The 22,954-nt window shown below is 42.4% G+C and overlaps 2 protein-coding genes across 3 annotated transcripts; one reads left to right on the plus strand and one right to left on the minus strand.

The window, feature by feature from the left end:
* Nucleotides 1-93: 93 nt before the first annotated feature.
* Nucleotides 94-18,012, plus strand: si:dkey-195m11.11. Of its 2 annotated transcripts, none has more exons than XM_021477212.3 (8): nt 94-302; nt 724-774; nt 1,691-2,008; nt 3,962-4,270; nt 5,912-6,247; nt 13,334-13,461; nt 13,539-13,716; nt 15,427-18,012. In XM_021477212.3, exons 1-8 carry the CDS (start codon nt 281-283, stop codon nt 15,621-15,623), a joined length of 1,539 nt encoding a protein of 512 aa, XP_021332887.1. In that variant the 5' UTR covers nt 94-280; the 3' UTR covers nt 15,624-18,012. The 2 variants fall into 2 exon arrangements, with proteins under 2 accessions (XP_021332887.1, XP_073810466.1); XM_073954365.1 differs by having other exon boundaries at nt 116-302; nt 15,518-18,012.
* krt4 (keratin 4) lies at nt 17,900-22,440 on the minus strand. Its single transcript, NM_131509.2, has 9 exons — nt 21,940-22,440; nt 20,275-20,483; nt 20,131-20,191; nt 19,943-20,038; nt 19,694-19,858; nt 19,486-19,611; nt 19,184-19,404; nt 19,030-19,094; nt 17,900-18,935 (listed from the first exon to the last, which is right to left on the minus strand). Exons 1-9 carry the CDS (start codon nt 22,330-22,332, stop codon nt 18,778-18,780), a joined length of 1,494 nt encoding a protein of 497 aa, NP_571584.2. The 5' UTR covers nt 22,333-22,440; the 3' UTR covers nt 17,900-18,777.
* Between the last annotated feature and the right edge of the window lie 514 nt (nt 22,441-22,954).

Here is a 22,954-nt window from a genome sequence, read left to right on the forward strand (position 1 = left end):
AAATACTTTAAAATGTAGCAGTTATTTACAATAAGGTGGAATAATGTGTTTTTAATGTAGAGTAATAATAAAAAATACATCCCCTTTTTAAGTCAGTAAGCTTCCTGTTTTTAGCAGTGTGGGACACATATACGACTGTCAACAGCTCAAAAAATGTGTTTTGGTGTTTCGTGACCCTTTAAGTGTTTCATCAGTTGGGTATTTCAGCTCTTCTTGTTGTAGATTTCACCAGTAAAACTTTCTTACTGTGCTACAGTTTCATTTATTGTGTCTTGTCAGGATGATTCTCAACAACATAAGAGGTAAGGGTTTATTTTGTTTTCCTGATGTTTTGAAAGTTAAATCTTAGCTCATTGAAATACATTGTCTAACGGAGGAACATTTTATTAAATATATATATTTCATTTTGCTTTGATTTACAATGAACCATTGTTATTTTAGTCAATTACATTTGAAATAAACTGCAACAAATTGTATTAAAAGGGCCATACAGTATTTTAAGATCACTGAAGCACCATTTTTGGGTTCTCAAGACTTTTAGAGAAAAGTTCTTAAAAATATGCATTTTAATAAACTATAAAGATTTTTTTTCCACTATAAAGAACCTGGAATTAAATAATGGCCTGCATGTAGTTTTTTCCATAATGACAGTTTCATTTTCATGTACTTTTATTTAGGAAATGCTGTTTTTCACAGTATATTGCAATTACTCTTTCTCCGTAGCGTTAACTGTGGTGTGCTGGATAATGTGTGTGAGAAGCACTGTGTCTCAGGGTAAGAATACCTTACTTCTGTACATACCCACAAGCAAATGTTTTAAAGTCAGCATATATTATGTACTATCTTTCTCACTAACTTGTATTTATATATTTTAAAGTGTAATTTATTTTCTATAATGATGAAGCTGAATGTTTAGTGCATATTCAGTGTGCATAATCTGTCAAAGTCTTTCTAATATCATGATTAAGAATCCTTTTTATTGTCATTCACTTTAAGAATGTTTTGCAGTTGATTGTTTTAAACATTTTTTGGAAGATTTTTTCAATTATGAAAAGAAAGTAAAAAAAATAACATTTAATTTGTAAACATTATGAATGTTTGTAATGTCACTTGTTAAATGAAAATATTCATTTAATTGTTTTAATGATCTTACCACAAAATTTTGAACAGTATGTTTTGAGCCAGAAATTATTACCTAAAAATGTTCTTTTGCAACATTGTGAAGCCAAATATTCTGGTCAGTCTAATGCATATCCCTGTAACACACAGTAATAGCCAGACAATGCATAATATCGATTAAAATATATATTTACATAAATATATATTTATACAGATACTTAATTTGGCCATTTATATACATTATTTTTGGGAAAATACTTTTTAAAAATATCAAAAGCATTTAAAAGTATATTTACAGTACCTACTTATTTTCTTTAACATGTATATGAAAAAAATTTGTAAGGTTGAAATGAAATTTAATTTTACATAATATACAAATATTAAGATATATGTAGTTTATGCAGTATTTTACAATTTTTTTTAGCCTTAACCGTATGGGTTCCCCTTAGAGAATCATATAAAAAGCAGATATATTTTACTTAATGTTTTTTGTTTTGCTTAGGCATTGCTGAATATTGATTGTAAATTTCATTACTGACATAAATAAGCATCTGCATTTTTTCTGTTCCAGCTCCTACACTGAATTTTCCATACAGTGTGAATCCAAATAAGGTTGCTTTAAACACTCCAGTACAGTTTAGTTGTAACATTCCCAGATATTCTCCGTATCCCATGACTGTGTCTATTGGCAAACTGGAAAACTCCTCACAGACGCCAGAGAGCACAGTATCCTGGTTGACGTCGGAGGTCATACATTCAGGAAGTATGTACTTCACAATTCCTGCAGTCAGTCAATATGAAGGCAAATTAGTGTGCTGGTACAAATCCACCAAGACTTCACTGAAGAAGCCATATTCTGAATTCAGCAACCCTGTTGACTTCATCGTATGTAAGTTTGATGTTGCATATTCTCAACATATTACTTCAGGAAATTTGTTTTTTTATGGCATACAAGTAATTGAATTTTACATAAATCTGTCATATATACAACAAATATATATATTTTTTATTGTAATTTTATTTTGCAACCCAGGCTCATTATAAATATGTGCCCAGGGCTACATTTTTTGAGAATTGTCTTCTTGCAGCTTTTGTTTTCACTCAAGTGGTTCCACTAGAAGGCGCCTCGTACATTTTTGACTCAAATACTCAATTAATCTCAAACATGTTACTGGGGCATAGTTTCTCATCCCTGCCATTTCTCGTAAATCCAAAAGGGGCAGCTGTGGACATTTCGAGAGGGGTCTGGATGCAGACCTGGTGCAGTTTAATGTGAGCTGCATCCAATGCTTTTTAATGCCCTCACCTAACCCCACCCCTAACCCTACCCGTCACAGTGACGTCACTCATTCCATTGAGTGCATTGTGTCTGACATTGCATCGCTGAGTAATGCAATCTCAGCTTGCATCATAAAGGCTGCATGCAGATACTATTGGATATTTCTGGAAGCCTCAATGTCTTACTAAGTTCACACCAGACACGATATGCGGGGATAAATCACGATATTCACGTGTAAATAGACGTGTGAACATTTTGAGCAGGAACATTTTGAGCAGTCAAATCTGCTTCACAACAGATGCGAATTCGCCTAATGGGCGGGGCTTCTGTCTACCAGGTGTTTAGCTTTGTTGCTAAATGTCTAACATGGATTTTATTGAGAGAATAGCTGTGTTTATATGCTTTAGGAAGACTGAAAAACAGTGTCAATTTGTTTGGAGCCTTGCCAGAAGCCATTAGATCCATTCTGAGGTGCACCCAGCTCTGTGAGCTCATAAACTCCTCCAGAAACTATACCTGGATGATGGAACCAGTGCTTCAGACTAAGCTGAGCCCAGTTTGATAACTGTTGCTTGGTGTCGGCAGGAAATTTTTCCCTCAGGACATCAACGACTGGCGCTACATCTTAATCATGGCCTTACTAGAGAAAGGTCCTGATTGGTTAACATGGCGCAAATGTCTGCTGAAATTCAGCTTGTCCAACTTGAACGATTTGCCGCAAGATGTCTATTCAAGTCTTTGCCTTGACTTAATATATAAATCACTCGCTCTTGACGCTTTTTCCACATCTGGTGTGAACGCAGCATTACATACGTTCATGAGTGCAGCCAGTTTGCTAGTCATCATGCATAAAATATCAGCTTGATATCGACTGACTCCCTCTCGAGTTTTCAAAAGCAAACTACAATAGAAAAGCCAACCGTTGAATTACAAATATGTTCATATATGGCCATTAAGGGTTTACTCATACTAGGCTATCCAAACTGTTCCCGGGCACATTTCCTGGTTCGTATGACAAGTGTGAGTGCTCCGAATTGCGAAATTGTTGAAGAGGTGTTCCAGACTGCAGTTCGGTTGGGCTTTGTTGTGGTACACTTGTAGCGTAAATGTAAAGCGCACCTGAGCCCGAAAATGAAGACATAACATCACTTTTAAGTGTCTGTTTCATATGGATTTATTACTCTTCTTACTTTTCAATACACACAAACTGTCATAGTTTATTACAGACACAAACCCCTCACTGCATGACAGCTGCACCTTCAGTGAACCTCCTAATACATGCAGCATGATGGACAATCGCGCCCCAGCACAGTTCAATGCAACTGTGCCTAGTCTGAGTACACCCTAAAATTAAAGCTAATATATTTGAACTCATGTACTTATTTGTATTTGCAATAGTTGTAAAAGAAATGAAATTAAATGAAATTTCAAAATATATGTTGCATAGTTGACATTTTATTCCTAAATGTGAAATCCAAAATTTTACTTGTATGTCATATATGTAATTTGGATATATTGCCATATATCACATTTCTATGAGGGTGTTTCTCTTTCTTTCACCAGCTGCACTCTCTCCTCCTAACATCACTGTGAACCCCGATTTCTTTCTTGAGGGTGGCAATTACACTGTGTCCTGTAATATAACCCCAAACACATTGACAAACTACACAATGAGCCAGTTTTACCGCTATCTCCCCTTCACCCCTGCAAACAACTGGACATTGCTTGGCTCTTCATTTCTCACAGACATCAGTAGTACTTATTCAAGTCAGAAGAATATGTTTGTCCCAGTGGAGTTCGCCTGCTCTACGGAGATGGTGTACAATGGAAAAGTCCTACACTCACCCCTGGCTACTAAACAAGCTATCCCAGGTAAATATATTATTTATTTTACACACATATATGCAGCTATGCAAAAATCAAGATGAATAAATATTTAAAACTTGCAATTTCTCTTAATTTACATTGTGTGTATCCAAAGAGGCAGAGCATTTTCAAGGGTTGTATTATTTTTTTTTCATATCTTTATATTTGTAAATGATAATATTTTATTTAAAACTTTATTGATAAATATTTATCAAAAGTTTAGACAATAAAATAAATGATAATTTTATTGAAAACAGACATCGAAACCATTCTAACATTTTGGCTCTATACACCAACACAATCAATTTGAAATGCAACAAACAAGATGTGCTTTAATTGCAAACAGTCAGCTTTAATTTGAGGGTATTTACATTCAAATCAGGTGAACGCTATAAGAATTTCAACAGTTTTCAAGCGCAGAATTTCAAGCGCACATATGTGCCTCCTACTTGTTCAGGGTCTAAAAGTAATTGGACAATTGGCTTCTAAGCTGTCCCATGACCAGATGTGTGTTATTCCCTCATTATCTCAATTACAATGAGCAGATAAGAGGTCCAGAGTTCATTTCAAGTGTGCTATTTGCATTTGAAATCTGTTACTGTCAACTCTCAAGATGAGATCCAAAGAGTTGTCACTATCAGTCAAGCAAGCCACCATTAGGCTGAAAAAACAAAACAAACCTGTCAGAGAGATAGCAAAAACATTAGGCATGACCAAAACAACTGATTTGAACTTTCTTAAAAAGAAAAAGCACACTGGTGAGCTCAGCAACACCAAAAAACCCAGAAGACCACAGAAACAACTGTGGTGGACAACCAAAGAATTATTACACTGGTGAAGAAAGCACCCTTCACAACAGTTGGCCAGATCAAGAACACTCTCCAGGAGGTAGGTGTATGTGTGTCAAGGTGAACAATCAAGAGAAGACTTCACCAGATTGAATATAGAGGGTTCACCACAAGACGTAAACCATTGGTGAGCCTCAAAAACAGGAAGGCCAGATAAGAGTTCTAAAAAAGCCTTCACAGTGCTGGTCCCAGAGTGATAGGAAGACAAAAGTATGGAGAAGGAAAGGAACTGCTCATGATCCTAGGCACTGAGGCATGGTAGTAGTAGTGACATGGCGTGGGCATGTATGGCTGTCAATGGAACTGGTTGTCATACTGTAAAAGCAACCAGGGTTTTTGAAGGAAAAGAAGTGGAATGTTTTGCAATGGCCAAGTCAATCATCTGACCTGAATCCGATTAAGCATGCATTTCACTTGTTGAAGACAAAACAAAAGAGAAAATGCCCCCGGAACAAGCAGAAACTGAAGACTGTTTCTGTAGAGGCCTGGCAGAGCACCACCAGAGATGAAACTCAGCGTCTGGTGACGTCTAAGCGTTTCAGACTTCAGGTTATAATTGACTGCAACCGATTTGCAACTAAGTACTAAAAAGTGAAAGTTTGATTGTTATTCTGTCTAATTACTTTTGGTCCCTTAACAATTGGGAGACACCTATGAAAACTGTTGTAATTTCTACACCGTTCAACTGATTTGAATGTAAATAGAGTTTAATATCTTGACAAATCTGAGTATAATTTGACATTGTTTATTGATTTGCCAATTATTGATTTGTTGATTTATTTTTTGTGTGATGCATTAGAAAGTCTTCCGGTTCAGCTGTGGGAACAAAGGCGTGGAGAGAGCTGTATGGGATATCTGAATATAAATCTGAAGTTCCAGTGGAGGCCTGTTTGTCAGAAGCCATTGGACACTGAAGCTGTTTCTCAGGCTGCTGCCACCACAGCTTCAGTGGTGTGCAGGGATCTAGGATGTGGGCATATGCTGAATTGGCAAAGGCTTTCAGATAGCACAAGGCTGTTCACGAACACAATTGGGGACATCAAATGCAGCGGGAAAGAAAATAAGATAAAAGATTGTTCATTAAATGTTACAGAATCATGCAAAGAGCAAGGGACTCTCTTTATCGTTTGCTCAGGTGAGACAGACTGAGATTAAGTCTTCAAAATTATAATATAAAGTTATAGTGTTGAAAATGTAAATATGCAAAAAGATGATTTAAAGTGCACATTTGTTCTATTTGGCTAATATACACAACCTGACAAAAGTCTTGTCATTAATCCTAGTTGTAAGAGGAACAAATAATAACTTCTAGTTGGTCATTTGGAAAAGTGGCAGATTTTTCTGATGAATTATCTGTTGAACTGCGTCCCGATCATCATAAATACTGCAGAAGACCTATTGAAACCCACGTAGAGCGAAGATTCTCATAGAAATCAGGTTTAATGAAGGAAAATCATGGTTTGGGGTTACATTCAGTATGGGGGTGTGCAAGAGAACGTTCGAGGTTACTAAAGTAACCCTTCGTTCCCCGAGGAGGGGAACGGAAGCACTATAAGTGGATTTGATTGTAAAATCCACGCATTGGGAGGTTCGGTTCAGAAGCTACTCGTCTGAAAGAGTATTGAACGGGCCAATTAAGAATGAATTGGCAGCGCAAGCCTGCGCAGGTGAGCGGCATAAGCAATCAACTGAGTATATAAGCTCACCTGGCGCCAGCAGACGCTATCCTTTTTAAGCTGAAGAGACTTTCAACAGCTAAGGGACAGTCATTATGGCGACGGAGTATAGTGCTTCCGTTCCCCTCCTCGGGGAACGAAGGGTTACTTTAGTAACCTCGAACGTTCCCCTTCGGGGGGAACTTCAGCACTATAAGTGGATTTGATTGTAAAATCCACGCATTGGGAGCCCATTGAAAGCGCCATAATGACTGCACCTTACCAACACCCCCGATGAGGAGATAGTCAAGCAAGCGTGACGCACCCACATCATGGGGGGCGCGGTCCTCCAACGTGTCCCTGGCCCTAATTTATCCTACTTCAACAGAAGTTTTACGGATTTATATATATTTTTTGGGAAGTCGTGAGCATCTAGATAATTCTAGGAAAATACGACAGTACGTTGGGAAGCGTGCAATCCCGATAGGGAGGACGCTGCGGAGGCCATCCGTTACCCAAGGGGGGATAGATGGCAGAATTTACATATGGACTAGCCCTAAAAAGGGGGAGTACGCATAGCAAAAGAGTGGTTAGCGGGGAGGGAAGACACGGGTCCGCCCAGGGGGGGGGACTTAACCGTGGCTGAATAAGCATATGGGATCGCCTAGTGGGGACCACACATAGCAGGCACCTTTACCCAAAACGCGGGCTGACCAGCGGGCAGACCTACAACGTAGTGGGCCAGCAAGTGACTCCTCCGCTGAGTCAGTGCTGGGGGCCACGGAGGAATCTGCAGGGCTCACCTGACGGGGAACTTTACTGACAGATAAAAAGGCGCACGTATCTCCGTGTTAGGGAAAATGGCGCAGCAAGCGTGTTTCAACACCCTACCGAATTGTTTCCTCAATCACCAAGGGTTACCTAATACCCTTGAGGAAACCGGCTCCACTCGCAGATTGTAAAACCTTGCAAATGTGTTGGGTGTCACCCAGCCCGCAGCTCTACAGATGTCTGTTAGAGGGGCGCCGCGTGCGCGCGCTCGAGAGGATGCTCCGAGTGGAGTGCGCACGCGCTCTCGGGGGACGCGGCTCATCTCGGCTCTGATAGTGAAAGAAAGGCATCCACAATCTAGTGGGAACTTATTTCGGTACGGCACTTCCCTGCTGCCGACCGCTATAACAGACGAAGAGCTGCTCAGATGATCTAAACTCTGAGTGCGGTCCAGATAATACGCAAAACGCGAACTGGACAATAAATAAGGGCTGGGTCTGCCTCCTCCGAGGGCAGCGCTTGCAGGCTCACTACCTCGTATTAAAACGGAGTGGTAGGAACCTTGGGCACATATCGCGGGCGGGGTCTCAGGACGTGAGAGAAGCCAGCCCAATTACAGGCATGAGTCACTGACCGAAAAATGCCTCCGGGTCCCCGACCCTCTAATCGATATCAACGCGACCAGCAGAGCTGTCTTCAGGGACAGAAATATACTGCATGAGAGGGGGCGGGGTGGATTAATTCGCTTAACGCCCCTGAGGAACCGGATGATGAGGTTATGCGTTCCCACGGTGCTGCCAGCCACCGCGTTATGAGAGCGGAGATGGCAGCCACGTAACCTTGAGTGTGGAGGGCGACAGCCTGCTCTCCAACTTCTCTCGGCGTAAAGAAAGCACAACGCTGATCTGGCAAATTACGGGGGTCTTCTCAGCGAGAGACACACCATTCAGTGAATAGACTTCACGTCAGGGCATAGGCGCGCTCGGAGAGGGGGCTCTAGCCCGAGTGACGGTATTAGCCACCGCAATCGGAGGTTACCTAAGTCTTCCTCGCGTCTAAAAATCTCCAAAGATCGGCGAGGGTGCCAGGTGGTGCCCTGTCCCTGAGAGAGTAGGTGCTCTCTCGAAGGGACTGCCAGGGGAGGGCTATCGCGAGGGAGAGCTCTGACATCCAGGTCCGGTTGAGCCAGAGGGGCGCAGCCAGCAACCTGTTCCTCGTCCTCCCTGACCATGCACAGTAACTGCGCGAGCAGGCTCACTGGGGGAAACGCGTATTGCGCGTGCCCCGAGGCCAGCTGTAAGCCAGTGCATCCGTGCCGAGAGCACTCGGTCAGGGAAAGAACAACTGGCAATGAGCGATCTCGGGGGAAGCAACAGATCGATCTGGGCTTCCCCGAATCGCGCCCATATCAGCTGAACAGACTCGGGGTGGAGTCTCCATTCTCCAGGACGCAAGGCTGCCGTGAGAGCGCATCGGCTGCACGGTTGAGCTTGCCTGAATATGAATGGCGTGCAGCGATTTCAGCCGCGGATGACTCCAGAGGAGCAGACGGCGGGCGAGCTGAGACATGCGGCGAGAGCGCATACCCCCTATACGGCTGATATACGCCACCGCCGCCGTACTGTCCGTCCTGACCAGCACGTGTTGCCGCTCCAACACCGGAAAAAAACGGTGGAGAGCGAGGAACACAGCCAACAGCTCCAGGCGATATGCCAATGCAACTGGTTACCTTTCCACAGGTCCGCAGCCGCATGCTCGCAACGCACAGCCCCCCAGCCCGTGTTGGAAGCGTCTGCTGAAACGACAACAAGACTGGACGCCTGTTCTAGAGACACCCAGGCCTGTAGGAACGAGGGGTCGCTCCAAGGGCTGAGGGCGCGGCGACACAGCGCAGTAACAGAGACTCGGTGTGCGCGCGCGTGCCATGCGCGTCTGGGGACTCGATCGTGAAGCCAGTGCTGAAGTGGTCTCATATAGAATAATCCGAGCGGCATGAAGCGGCTGCGGATGCCATATGCCCCAGGAGCCTCTGAAATAGTTTCAGTGGGACCACTATTTTACTGTCGAGCTCTCTCAGACAGTACAGCATCAGCTGAGCGCGCTCTCCGGAGAGGCGCGCTGCCATAATGACCGAGTCCAGCTCCAGCCCGAGAGAAGAGATCCTCTGCACGGGGGCGAGTTTGCTCTTTTCTCGGTTGACCTGAAACCCCCACAGGTGGAAGTGCCAGAGCACTTTGTCTCTGTGCATAATCAACTCTGTGCATAATTAAAAAGAGAGGGCAATTCAGCCAGTCGTAAAGAAATTGAGTATGCAGATGCCCGCGAGCCGAAGGGGCGCTGAGGCACCCTCCGCGGGCTTGGTGAGGACCCGCGGAGACAGAGAGAGCCCGAAGGGGAGGGCTTTGTATTGCCAAGCTCGACCTTCAAACGCAAACCGCAGAAACTGTCGGTGGCGAGGAAGAGTGGAGACATGGAAATACGCGTCCATCAGGTCTAATGCTGCAGACCAACCCAGAGGACGAACGCATTGGAGAATGCGCTTCTGCGTGAGCATTCTGAACGGCAGCTTGTGCAGGCAGCGGTTTAAAACGCGCAGATCTAGGATTGGCCGTGACCCACCGCTCTTTTTGGGCACGATGAAGCGTGGGCTGTAAAACCCGCTCTCCATCTCGGCTGGAGGGAGCGGCTCGATTGCATCCTTCGCCAGGAGGACAGCAATCTCCTCTCGCAAGACAGGGGCGGACAGGGGGTTGACCCTGGTGAATACACACCCGTGACTTGGGGGGCCGTTTCGCGAACTGAATCGCATAGCCGAGTCTGATTGTGCGTATGAGCCACCGCGAAGAGCTGGCCCGCGCTAACCAGGCAGGCAGAGCTCTCGCTAATGGACTCATCGCTACAATTGCTGACGTACCAGCAGTGGGGCAGCGCGGAGTGGGTGTGCTGATCCGGGAAGCTCGCGGGTCCCACGGAAAAGCTGGAGGTGAGATATTTGCTCTCACTCCAAACCCGAGCTCCGGAGGGGAGGCTCGAGGGGTGGGAGAAAGGAGACCGTCCTCCCAGCGCTCGTGAGCCACTGGCGAAACGCACCGAATCTGCAAGCTAGAAAGCATAGCGTCCCAGACTGGCAGATTTCGGGCTGTCACATCTGGGGAAGTGAAAAGTGCCCTTTCATAATGTTTTCATGGCAGTAAAAAGTGCCGTTGGAAATGGGGCCCCGCCCTCCAGCGGGGAAAGAGCAAGTTCCCTCTTCTCCAGATGGCCTGTCCCAGGGGCGCTTCGCGGTCCATTGCCGGACTTAGCGGCGTTCTGGGCAGGGGGGCTGCCTGCTTCCGAGGTGCCCGACGCGCTCGCTTCGCCTGAGGCGTGTGCGGGGGCGGAGCAGCTCTCGTAGGCGGGCGCCTTCGGCGAGGAGCAGGTATGAATGGCACGGCGGGCGGAGCGGGCTACGGACCGCCGATAAGACATCACCCACCAACTGCTCTCTCACCGCCTTGAATTCCTGGGTGAATTCACAGACAGTGTCGCCGAACCTGGCTGGGGATATGGGGAAGTCAAGAAAGCGGACTTTGTCGACTTTGCGCATATCAGCCAGGGGTGGCGCTCCTGGACCACTAATGTGGACATCGTCCTCCCCAACGCACATGCAGCGGACTCAGTAGTCCGAAGAGCTAAGTCGGCGGCGGTGCGAAGCTCGTAAGTCTGGGTTGGACCCACCCTCGTGCAGCTCGGCCAGCGCCTGCGCTTGGTAGCGCTGGTAGGTGGCTATCGCATGCAAGGCGGAAGCAGCCTGGCCCGCAGCTATGTAAGCTCTAGCTCCGAGGGAGGTAGATAACTTACAGGCTTTGGATGGGAGATGAGGCGAACCCGCCAAGAAGAGGCGCCGCGCGGATTTACCGCCATCGCGCACTCAACCTGAGGAATCGCCACATACCCCCTGGCTGTTTCACCGTCAAGAGTGGTTAGGGTGGAGGAACACGCAGCACGAGCAGAAAAAAGTGCTTTACAAGACCGCGTGAGCCTACTGTGCACCTCCGGGAAGAAGGGAACGCCCCTCTAGTCGGTCCGGCCGCGGAGCTGGGGGATAAACCATCTCCAACCCACGGCCGAAGCAGCCCGGGAAAGCACGGCTAACATGTCCGTTTCAGGATCCGTAGTGACAGCGCTCACCAGCCCGAAGGGGGCGAGCGGGTCTGGATCATCGGACAATGAAAGCCCACCCTCCGATGCCGCGGTGGACATCTGGTCTCCGGTGTCATCGGGCGTAAGGGCTACCATCTGTTAGACGGATCGCTTCCCCCGCCCGAAGCTTGGATGGAGCGCTTAGAGGAGCGGGAGGTCCGCGGGCCCGTGGGCGACGGATTATCTCTCGCTGAAACCCTCAGATCTGCCCGAGTGCCCGCTGCAGAGCAGGGGACAATTGGGGTGGTTCGCCCTTTTGCAAAGGCTAACCGCGATCTTGCGCAACAGTCATGGCATCGCAATGACGACATGAACTGCCCGCGAGCAGCGCATTAACATGCTGGACCCCCAGACATGTAACACAGTGCCCGCGCCCATCATCCGAGGACAGGAAACCACCGCATCCAGAAACGCACAGTCGGAGCGCCGTCCTGATAAGGACGTGCTGCACGACTGTGTTGCTCTTTCTGTGAAGTTTGCAATTTTATACGCACCGCTCTGGAGGACCGGACCCAAAGAACGCCAGGCAAGGGAGAAACCCAGCTCGACCGTCTGCCACTGCGTGTACACACTCTGGACCGGGAGAATGCTCTCGTTCGCTCAGAATCGCTGGTCACAGCAGGAGGAACCCTCATCGACTCGATCAGAAAGTCTCTGAAGCGAAAAGGATAGCGTCTGCTGGCGCCAGGTGAGCTTATATACTCAGTTGATTGCTTATGCCGCTCACCTGCGCAGGCTTGCGCTGCCAATTCATTCTTAATTGGCCCGTTCAATACTCTTTCAGACGAGTAGCTTCTGAACCGAACCTCCCAATGCGTGGATTTTACAATCAAATCCACTTATAGTGCTGAAGTTCCCCCCGAAGGGGAACTGCAGAATGGATGGCAACATCATCAGCCTGAGGTATCAAGACTTTTGTGCTGGAGGAGGCATTGAAAATGAATCCAAAGAATCTTGATGAACTCAGGGAGTCCTGCAAGAACGCTTTCTTTGCCATTCCAGATGACTTTATTAATAAGTTATTTGAGTCATTGCAGAGATGTATGGATGCAGTCCTCCAAGCTCATGAGAGTCATACACAATATTAAATCTTTTTTCACTGCACTATGACTTTATATCATATACTGTACATTATTTCTGTTAGGTGACAAGACTTTTATCTAAGCGAAGTCAGACCTTACTGTCCTAATTAAATACTTAATTCATAATGATGCATGATCATATTTTATTTTGGCAAAATAAGAGTAATCTAGAGGACTTTGCCTTTCATATAAGCCACTTCTTATACCAAATGATCAACTAGAAGTCAGGTTGTTATTTGTTGTTCCTAAAACTCAGATAGGCGACAAGACTTTTGTCAGGTAGTGTATGGAACAATATATTACTATAGCGACAAATAGAATTCACAAATATTTAAAGTCAAAAATTCAACTCAAGAAGCCATTAATGGCAAATTTTTCACTTGTATTTACAATAATTTTTTCTGAAAATGAATTTGAGATATTAAAGCCAAATAATAATAATAATAATATGGTCTTAATAGTCTGAAGTCTTTCTTCATGATTTTTATCTTTAAATAATTGTCTTCTCTGAATTGTCCACTTTTCTGCCAGATGCAATGCCCCGTCCAAAACTGTCTGTGTTTTTGCATGGTCCTGTCTCCAAACTGTATGTCACAGATAAACAAGATGTGGAACTCGTCTGCTTTATCAACTCTACTCTTTTAAAAACACAAGACTATGTAAGTCACCTAAAACCATTAAAACTAATTGTTCTGTAATTACATTAAAATAATAACAGCCTTTCCTTCCTGTTTAGGGGTACTACATATTTAGAAAGAATGGTCAAGTCTTTAGGGAAATCTACACCCAACCTCAATACTTGAAGTCTGTCACACTTTCTGCCCCAGTAGAAGGAGAGTATGAATGTGCATTCCAGCTTGATTCGTCAAAAATCAAACAAGTGTCTCAACCCAGCAATAATGTCTTCATTTACAGTGAGTGCCTACAAATAGATAAATTGTTATGCATTACACATTACTCTAATCACTGTTTCAGCACATTTTAACATCTTCTTACAATTTTTGGTTGTAAAAATGATCATTTATCATTCCCATTAAGTTATACAACATTAATTTTGAATGTTCTTAGAAAGTTCTAAACTTTAAGTATTTTCTAGATCGTAAGTCTCAAACTCAATTCCTGGAGGGCCGCAGCACTGCACAGTTTTGCTCCAACCTTATCAAACACAGCTGATCCAAATAATCAAGAAGTTCCAAAGAATCACAAACACCGTTATTAGTTGGATCAGCTATGTTTGATCAGGGCTGGAGCAAAACTGTGCAGAGCTGCGGCCCTCCAGGAGTTGAGTTTGAGACCTATGATTGTTAATCTATTGTTTTTTTTTAAATGCATAAAAGGAGCTAGAATACACCTGAAATTAAATTAGCATCTATTAGTATTTATGCACAATGTTGACGGTTTTAAGGATATTTGGAGTTTTAAGGGAAAGATATCTAATGTTACTGGGCAATGCTTTTCTTTTCCAGATTTTTTTTTTAAAATAACTTGTTTTTCAATCATGTAATTATTTTTTTGTGTCTATATAGGCCTACTGATTCTGTATTTATTGTATTTTTAAAAGGCAAAATAATTTGGCTCAGTGGTAAGCACTGTCGCCTCACAACAAGAAGGTCGCTGGTTCAAGTCCCATATGGGTCTGTTGGCATTTCTGTGTGGAGTTTGCATGTTCTCCCCAGTTTCCCCCACAGTTCAAAGACATGCGGTATAGGTGAATTGAATAAACAAAATTGGCTGTTGTGTTTGAGTGTGTGTATGGATGTTTCCCCGCACTGGGTTGCAGCTGGAAAAGTGTCCGCTGTGTATAATATCTGCTGGATAAGTTGGATTCTACTGTGGCGACCTCTGATGGATAAAGGATTAAGCCGAAGGAAAATGAACGAATGAATGTTTTCATATTGTTTCAGTTTCTGTTGTATTTATGTGCTTGGAACGTTATTTAAATGATTATTCAAACATACCATCCTCATTGTATTGATATTTAGAACGTTAGAACAATAACATGATTCATTTAAAACAAAGCCAACTGCTTTCCACAGCAGATAGGCCAAAAGTAAATGTCAAAGACCGTTTTTCTATCAACGTTACTAATGCTCAAAAAATATTATAACGTTACGTGTTTACATTTACTCACCTTGTAATGAACGTTAAGGAATGTTCTGAGAACATTTACTTTTAGCTGGGAAGTCGTTGCCTCTTTTTTTCAGTGTCTAATTCAGAATTTTGAACACTAGAAGATGTCAAACACCAGAGGGCAGTGCTTAGTTGCTTTTAAGCCTTGTAAATGAAGCTAGCACACATTAGTGCACAATTTGTCTCAAATGATGAATAGTACTTTGAGTAAATACCTAAGTCATATTAGTATCTGTTTTACTTTATATGTATCAGGTAGTAGGCTATATATTAAGGTCTGATCACATGACTAGACAATTTCATTCCATTTACCCTTGTAAATCAATAGACAGTAGCTTCTGGAGACTGAAAGCTTCTTCGGTTTAATAATTTAACTTTAAATGTGCACCATAATTTCATCCTGGCCATTTTTAATATATACTGTATATAGCATCTTATCATATATTATTTTATTACAATGCATTGCTGAAGTTCACGCTATTTGTCTTTTGCAGTATACAATCCACCGGCTACAATGCCGATTGTTGCTGGTGTTCTCACAACTTTAATCGGGACAGCAATTCTGGTGTACATTTGTGTATGCAGAACTGCAAAAGAAGAGGTACCAGCACATCCCCAGGACCCAGAGACAGCACAGATCAGTACTGAAAATTCACAAAACAATGCAGACTACTTACCACAGCAAATGTAGGACAAAACAAATTAATTATGATAAAAATATGTTTACTCTCTTGACCATGAAATATGATACTTGAATAATGGTAAAATAATGTTAAGAGATTTGTATTTTGCTAAAGTTTACCTGGAAAGATTCATTTGAAGATAATAATTATGTGGGTGTGGACACACTTGATATGTTCAGTTCAGATAATTCTAACTATGTAGTGATTGCTCTGCTAGTGTTTTTCAACCACTGAAAAGGATCATGGTTTGATTTAAAAGTAAAGTAAAATATAAATGAGGTATGCAAGCTTGGGAAAGGCAAGATAAAAAAAAAATAACCGATTTTTAAAAGTTTAGTGTTTTCTGTTTTGCATTTTTAGTGTTGCTATTAAATGGCAGAGTGAAGCAAACCAGGAACTGAATTTTTTTATTTTTTTCCCTGCATGGTTCAAACAAACCAGGAAGACCAAACTACAATTATATGAACAGATTTTTTTTTTTTTTGTAAAATGGTAACACTTTACACTAAGGTTGTATCAGTTAACGTTATCTAATACTAGCGTTTAACGTGGACAAGCAATGGACAGTGCATTTTGGACCAGGTCCAGTATAACAGTATTGTATATGATTGTATTACTGTGTTAAAAGTTAATGGAAATATAATTGTTCATTGTTAGTTTTTGTTAACTCACACTGCATTACCAAACACAACTTTGAATTTTAATAATGCATTAATAATTGTGAAACAATTAATTAAATAATATATGCTGTACAAATGCTGTTTATTGCTAGTTAGTGTTGGTAAAAACTTCAACTAATGACAGATTATTGACAGATAAAGTGTGACTAATTATTATTTTTAAAAATTTACCTTAAATTCACAGTAAATTACTGTATAATAATTGCATTACTTTCACTGACATAGTTCACAGTAATTTATTGTGATTTTGTTTCAGTAAATTACAGCCAGATAGTAAAACTTTAAAGTAGATAGTAAAATCCATTACTGTGATTTCCCATTATTATCTTGTAGAATTAACTATATTTTACTGTAAATCAGTAAAACATTGTAACCTTGTTTGGTTTTAAAACACTGTAACATTGTTTGGTTTTATGAATCAGTTACTTTTGTTGCAGTCTATTACATTTTTGGTTAAGCACAAAGTTATATTCATTAAAAACTATTTTATATTTCCATGTCAACCATATAAAATTAAATAAAGATGCAGTGCACCCAAAAGTGAAAATTTACAATGACATTCATGTATGATTTTCTTCACTGAGAAAATTTGTCAAAGATGATTCCTCGGATTTACTACATTTTAAGTTAAATGGTTGTAAACAATTGATTTGGGCTGAATTTAAACAAAAAACAATTAAGTTGAACATTATTAAATATAATTTGTTGGTTTAAATTCAACACAAATAAATTATTTGCAAAAATTTTGCAGAGATCTTTTTTTTCAGTGTATTAAATTATTTTTGAAAATGAAACCAAATAGTTTTTGGGTCTGCAATTACTGTTATTTCTAAATATCAAAGAAGTGCCAATACTAGCATAAAAGTACATTTGTATTAATGTCTATGTATAATGAAATAAAAAGAGTATGAACTTCTATAATTAACATGCAAAAGATATAGCCCTTTTAACAGTAATTTGCTAATTTGTAATCATGCTAATTTGATTAATTTTACAATAAAGTTCTGAAGACACCACGTTACGGTGAATTTTTACAGTTAAATCTTGTACAGTGATACTAATGTAATTTACTGTAAAAATAATTACAGTAACCTTGTGAAAAGAAGGATTTTTTACAGTATGGCCTCAGTTGTCTCATGAGGAAGATTTTAAGTTAATACAATTTTTAATTACTCTTAAAGTTCATTCCTCAAATGTATTTTCATCAGATGTTCAGTTTACAGATTATTAAAATACTTTTTTTCTTTTACTAAAAGGTACTTTGGCTTCACTGTAAAATTGTGTGAGAAATATATTCAAAAATAAGTGTAGTAAGAGAATTTGAAAAAAGGCAAATTGTGCTTTACAAGTTGTTCAACATGGTTGGAAAGATTTCTATAAATGAGAGGGATGACACAGCCAAGTATCAATATATGGTGAACATAAAGTTCATCTAATTTGATTTACTTTTTAAGTGTTATAATTGTTTTTTGTAAAATTGTATTAAAATATTTTTGTCTATCTAGACTTTTAAAATTTTAGAGTCATGTGTATTTTTTTATGCTGACCATTTTTTTGTAAATACATTTCAAGTTAAAGCAATGAAAGACAAAGCAAGGCAAAACTTGTGGTCTCAGATTTATTGTATTCAAATTTCAAGTTGGTGTCTCGTCAATCAATACCAAATAAATCTGGTTCAACATTGTTTCAGTTTTCTTGCATTTTCCATTTATAACCGGGGATGTAAAATATGCTCTGGAAGCCAGTTGAATACAGGGGAATGTGTAAGGCAGTACAGTCACCACTTCCAACACGGAAAGTACACAAGGTTAAGGAGGGATGGTCCACATAAATCCCATTGTGCCTGTTTTTTGCTGTAACAGATCTCCCTTGAATGTGAGGTAACTGGACATTAGTAGCCCACAAGCAATTGTCATCAGTTATTGGCTGACTGCCATATACATTTTATAGAAAATAGGTAAACCAACTCTGACAGCCATAGCAAAATGACAAAAGTCAGATTAGTCAGCAAAACTACAGCAGGGAGCTTGTAACAGCACAAAACATTCAAACAAGACATTCGGGAACTTGTATAGCACACCCCTGATCCAGTGAAACCATAGTACTACGTAGGTTACAGTGGTTTCTATGTGTCTCACTTTCCCTGTATATATCAGTGCAGAAATAAGACTATTCAGTGGCTTGGAGCACGATTCTTCCTGGTATCGTTTTAGTGTAGTTGGGTTGATGATTTAAAATGGCAGTGACACCACCAGACAGGAGATGCATGATACGGGTAACTACCATCAACACACAGAACAATCTAAAACTTATTTCGTGTTTAAAAAATCATCGTCCACATCTCCTCATTAACAGGGGACAGCTGTCTGGCTAAAATATAGCACCATAGATGGTTTGAGTCGTAAGAAGGTTCAGAAGGGATCTAGTTGCAGGTAAGGAAGGTTGGAAACTGTGTCGGCTGGGGGTTTGGACGGGCTTCTCCTTAATAGCGTTTACTGCTGACGGTGGTGACACTGGTTTTGCTGATGGAGCCTCCACCATACCCTGATCCAGAACCGAATCCTGATCCACTACCGTATCCTGACCCACCACTGCTGAAGCCACCGCTGTAGCCGAAACCAGAGCCGCTACCACCATAACCTGCAACAAGAAATAATAACAAATCAGACACTTATCTAACACGAGCTGAGATTACGAGATTTCGAGACAGAGATTGATTTATCTGAATATTTACCAGAGGAAACACCTCCGGAGGTCTGCTGAACATGAATGGTAGCTTGAGCTCCACCGCTGGACAGTCTGAATAAAGTAGACAATAGATTTGCTTAGTCATGGTTTTCAGCACCATGTTTTTTATGACAGTAAGTGAAGTGTTCAAGACTTCCTACCTGCTCTCCTCTCCTTCCAACAGTTTCCTGTAGGTGGCGATCTCAATGTCCAGAGCCAATTTGACGTTCATGAGCTCCTGGTACTCGCGGACCTGGCGGGCCATGTCTTGCTTGGCCCTCTGGAGAGCTTCCTCCAGCTCCCTGATGCGGAGCTTGGCATCCTTCACTGCCAGCTCTCCACGCTCCTCAGCCTCAGCAATCTGAGCCTCCAAGTTGGCACGCTAAACAGCAATATTGATTGAAGTCAGGGTCTTTCATGAATAGTGCAAACTATTTGTGTATTTACACTTGCTCCACTCTACCTGTGCCTTGACAGCATCGATCTCGTTCTGCAGGCGGGCGATCATGCGGTTGAGTTCAGCAATCTCAGCCTTTGTTGAGCGGAGGTCATCACCATACTGACCAGCGGTGCTCTGCATCTCCTCAAACTGGAAATAATGCCACAAATAAGCACTTGCATGGACAGATGAGGTGGGATCAAAGAGTTGAAGCTTTTAGAGTTTGACCCACCTTCTGTTTGTACCAGCTCTCTGCCTCGGCACGGCTGCGGTTGGCGATGTCTTCATACTGAGCACGAACTTCAGCCACGATGGAGTCCATATCCAGGTTTCTGCTGTTGTCCATTTCTACAACAACTGATGTGTCCTTGATCTGAGACTGGAGCTCCCGGAGTTCCTGCAAATGAAAGCCAATTAATTATCCTCCCTTACAAAGAAGCAGAACTCTTCGTGTGCCAAAATACAACAGAGTTTAACTTACAGCCTCATAGACTGCCCTGAGGAAGTTGATCTCATCCTGAAGAGCATCAACCTTGGCTTCAAGCTCAACCTTGTTCATGTAGGCTGCATCAACATCCTGAAAAAAACGAGAGGACATTAATACCTTATTGCTAATAAAATGAAGTGCAAAAAAGGATACCAGAACAGAAACAGGCAAGCAATCATTACCTTCTTGAGAAGGACAAACTCATTCTCTACGGAAGCACGCTTGTTGATCTCATCCTCGTACCTGTTAAGAGATAAGACAAAGCAAGTGAGTCAATGTTGTTTATTGGTCAAATTATTCAACTACATGAATACAGCTTCACTCACTTGTTCTTGAAGTCCTCAACCAGGCCTTGCATGTTCTTCAGCTCTCCCTCCAGCTTCATCTTCTCATTTCCCAGTCCATCGAGCTGTCTGCGCAGGTTAGAGATGTATGCCTCAAACATGGCATCGATGTTGGAACGTGTGGTTGTCTGTTCTTGGAGAAGACTCCATTTGGTCTCCAGCATCTTGTTCTGCTGTTCCAGGAAGCGCACCTGAGGGGAGGAAAATCAATTACATTTGTGGTTTTTGTTTTTTAAGCACCTTAGGGATTAAAGTGTGAAGCATTCTTAAAAAAAATATGAATTAATAAAGATGGCTTTGTTTGGCTTGTATGACTCATTTGTATCCCTGACTCTTTTAGTCTCTTTGTATATGCTCTCGGGAAGCATTGTTTAGAGCAATACAAATGGCTATGAGTCATTTCAGGAGGCATTTTTCTGCAGGGTGGAGTGAGGGACAGGGGAGGGGAAGGTGAAAGTGGACTGACTGGGTGTGGCAGTGCTGCACACAAGCTACAAGACTGGGAAAAATGTCCACTAATGGCCTCACCCGAAACCTGCATTACTTTACAGATAAAACAGTGGAGCAACATCAGAGAATTTAGACATACCTGCCACACCCTAAGGCAGGTTTTGTGTGTGGACCTTGGAAATCATCCATACTTGGCACCTGTCTATCTAGTGATCTACTTAATTGGAGGCAGTTGTACCTTTTCTCTTGAAATCTGCAGCAAGAGTGTACCCCTTAAAGTAACAAAGATATCCATTTCCATCTTATATTCAGCCTCAGCATTTTTATTGGCATAGTCTTTGACCAGCAACTTGCTAGCAAAGTTATAAAGCAGAGTAAAAGTTGGTAACGTCTATGGTCCAGATGACTCATCCTGGTCACACACAGCTTACTGCAAATTCTTCTACAGGCTCTAAAAAATAAAGGTGTGTGTGTATGCAGACTGCATGCCCTTCAGGGTGTGTCTTCTGTCCACATTTGCTCAGAAAGTTGTGAAGTGTTTGTTTGCAGCCAAATATAGGTGTATCAAAGACAAGCTTTTTTTTTTCCTTAATCGCATCAGAGAGACTATTTAAATCTCATAACCTGTACAAATGTTAGTGGGGTAATAAAGTCTTGACTTTGGACTATGCACACACAATAGTTTCTTGTAGCACTCTCTAATGTACTTGTGTATCTATGACTAACATGGTTGCTAGGTTATTACCTAAACTCCACCCATATTTGGATAACTTGTCATGGGTTTTTGAGGACTTTTTTTCCAAGGCTAAAGCCATGAAAGGGAGGTCCAGTGCAAATGGTTTAACATCTGTTGAATTTACGTCAGCTGATTAGCTATTCACTGTTGATATACTAGTATTACGTTGACATGAAACTAAATTTGGCCTAAGAAAAAGCCCAGCTTGTAGATGTGCTTACAGAATGCTGTTATAAAAAGGTAATCACTCTTACACTCATTTTTTACAGCTGCAAGCTATTATGGTGTGTTGTAATACTTAAGGCATCCAGAGTTAAGAGTTACTTGTTCAAAGGTCACACTTAGTAATAAAATGAGTTCTGCATTCGAATGTTCTACACTCACTGTGCTCCACAATATCATTCCAGAAATTTGCATAAAATTAAAAATAAAAAAGAGACACAAAATGCATGAATACTTACTTTGTCGATGAAGGAAGCGAAGCGGTTGTTGAGGGTCTTAATTTGCTCTTTCTCCTGAGTGCGGACAGCCTGAATTGTGGGGTCAATTTCCAGGTTGAGGGGGGCCAACAGGCTCTGGTTGACAGTTACAGCTGTGATAGGAGCCGCAACGAAGCCCATGCCTCCACCAAGACCTCCACCAAGACCACTTCCATAGCCTCCACCCATGCTGCTGCTGCTGAAGCTGTAGCTGCCACCGGCACCGAAGCCTGGGCTGGCACCCACACCAGATCTCCTGACACTGGTCACTGAGCTCATCCTGGTAGAGCCGGCAGGTACTGCATAGGCTGACTGGCTGGTGTAGCCCTTCCTGATGGAGCCACCGCTGGAGTAGGTGATAGACCTGGTTGACATGATGCCTGTGTCTTTGAGTTGCTGAGAAGGAGGTACGAGAGTGCTCTCTGAGAGAGGAGTGAGTGGAGGAGGTTGCTCACAAAGGAGAGTCAAAGTCCCTCTGCGTGTCTCTCAGCAGCTGGCTGACCAATTTTATACACACTCTTGAGGGGGTGGAGCTGACTGCTCTCACACACACACTTGCACACATACGCACTCTCACACACACCCTACCTGTTAGACAGGTACAGAGAGAAAGTGGTAAGATAAATGGTGTCACACCCAGCCTGGGGCTTTGCCCCAGGTGGAATGAGAAAATGCAAGGAGAGGCTTGAGACTTGAGGACAGGCATTCCAGTAGAAACTCTGAAAAAGACAGTGTAGCTCTCACCATCTGCAAGCGGGTGTGTTTCTGCCTCAGTATCTGGTTGGCTGGACAGCCGTAGAGAGCATGTTAACCTCTGCTCTTTTTATCTGGGTGGGGCGCGCAGCAACTCTTACATTAATGAAAGGCTTTTTTCCATCCACTTTTGCCAGCGTTTGGATCTGGCAGGGCATTTTTCCCCCTGAGCTGAACAGTTGCATTGTTGAGATTTACAAGGGAACAGGGAACAGAGTTTCCTTCTGTATTGATATTGGAAAAT

The sequence above is a fragment of the Danio rerio genome, chromosome 6, assembly GCF_049306965.1.
Source record: "Danio rerio strain Tuebingen ecotype United States chromosome 6, GRCz12tu, whole genome shotgun sequence".
NCBI classification, from domain to species: domain Eukaryota; kingdom Metazoa; phylum Chordata; class Actinopteri; order Cypriniformes; family Danionidae; genus Danio; species Danio rerio.

What these genes read in the sequence shown, in the direction of transcription:
- si:dkey-195m11.11 (XM_021477212.3), top strand. Translation starts at nt 281, where the DNA reads ATGATTCTCAACAACATAAGAG. An exon ending in CCCTGTTGACTTCATCGTAT is followed by an intron (nt 2,009 to 3,961) that starts GTAAGTTTGATG and finishes TTCTTTCACCAG; the next exon opens with CTGCACTCTCTCCTCCTAAC. An exon ending in TACTAAACAAGCTATCCCAG is followed by an intron (nt 4,271 to 5,911) that starts GTAAATATATTA and finishes GTGATGCATTAG; the next exon opens with AAAGTCTTCCGGTTCAGCTG.
- krt4 (NM_131509.2), bottom strand. Translation starts at nt 22,332, where the DNA reads ATGTCAACCAGGTCTATCACCTACTCCAGCGGTGGCTCCATCAGGAAG. An exon ending in GTTGAGGACTTCAAGAACAA is followed by an intron (nt 20,192 to 20,274) that starts GTGAGTGAAGCT and finishes ATCTCTTAACAG; the next exon opens with GTACGAGGATGAGATCAACA. An exon ending in TCGATGCTGTCAAGGCACAG is followed by an intron (nt 19,405 to 19,485) that starts GTAGAGTGGAGC and finishes ATTGCTGTTTAG; the next exon opens with CGTGCCAACTTGGAGGCTCA.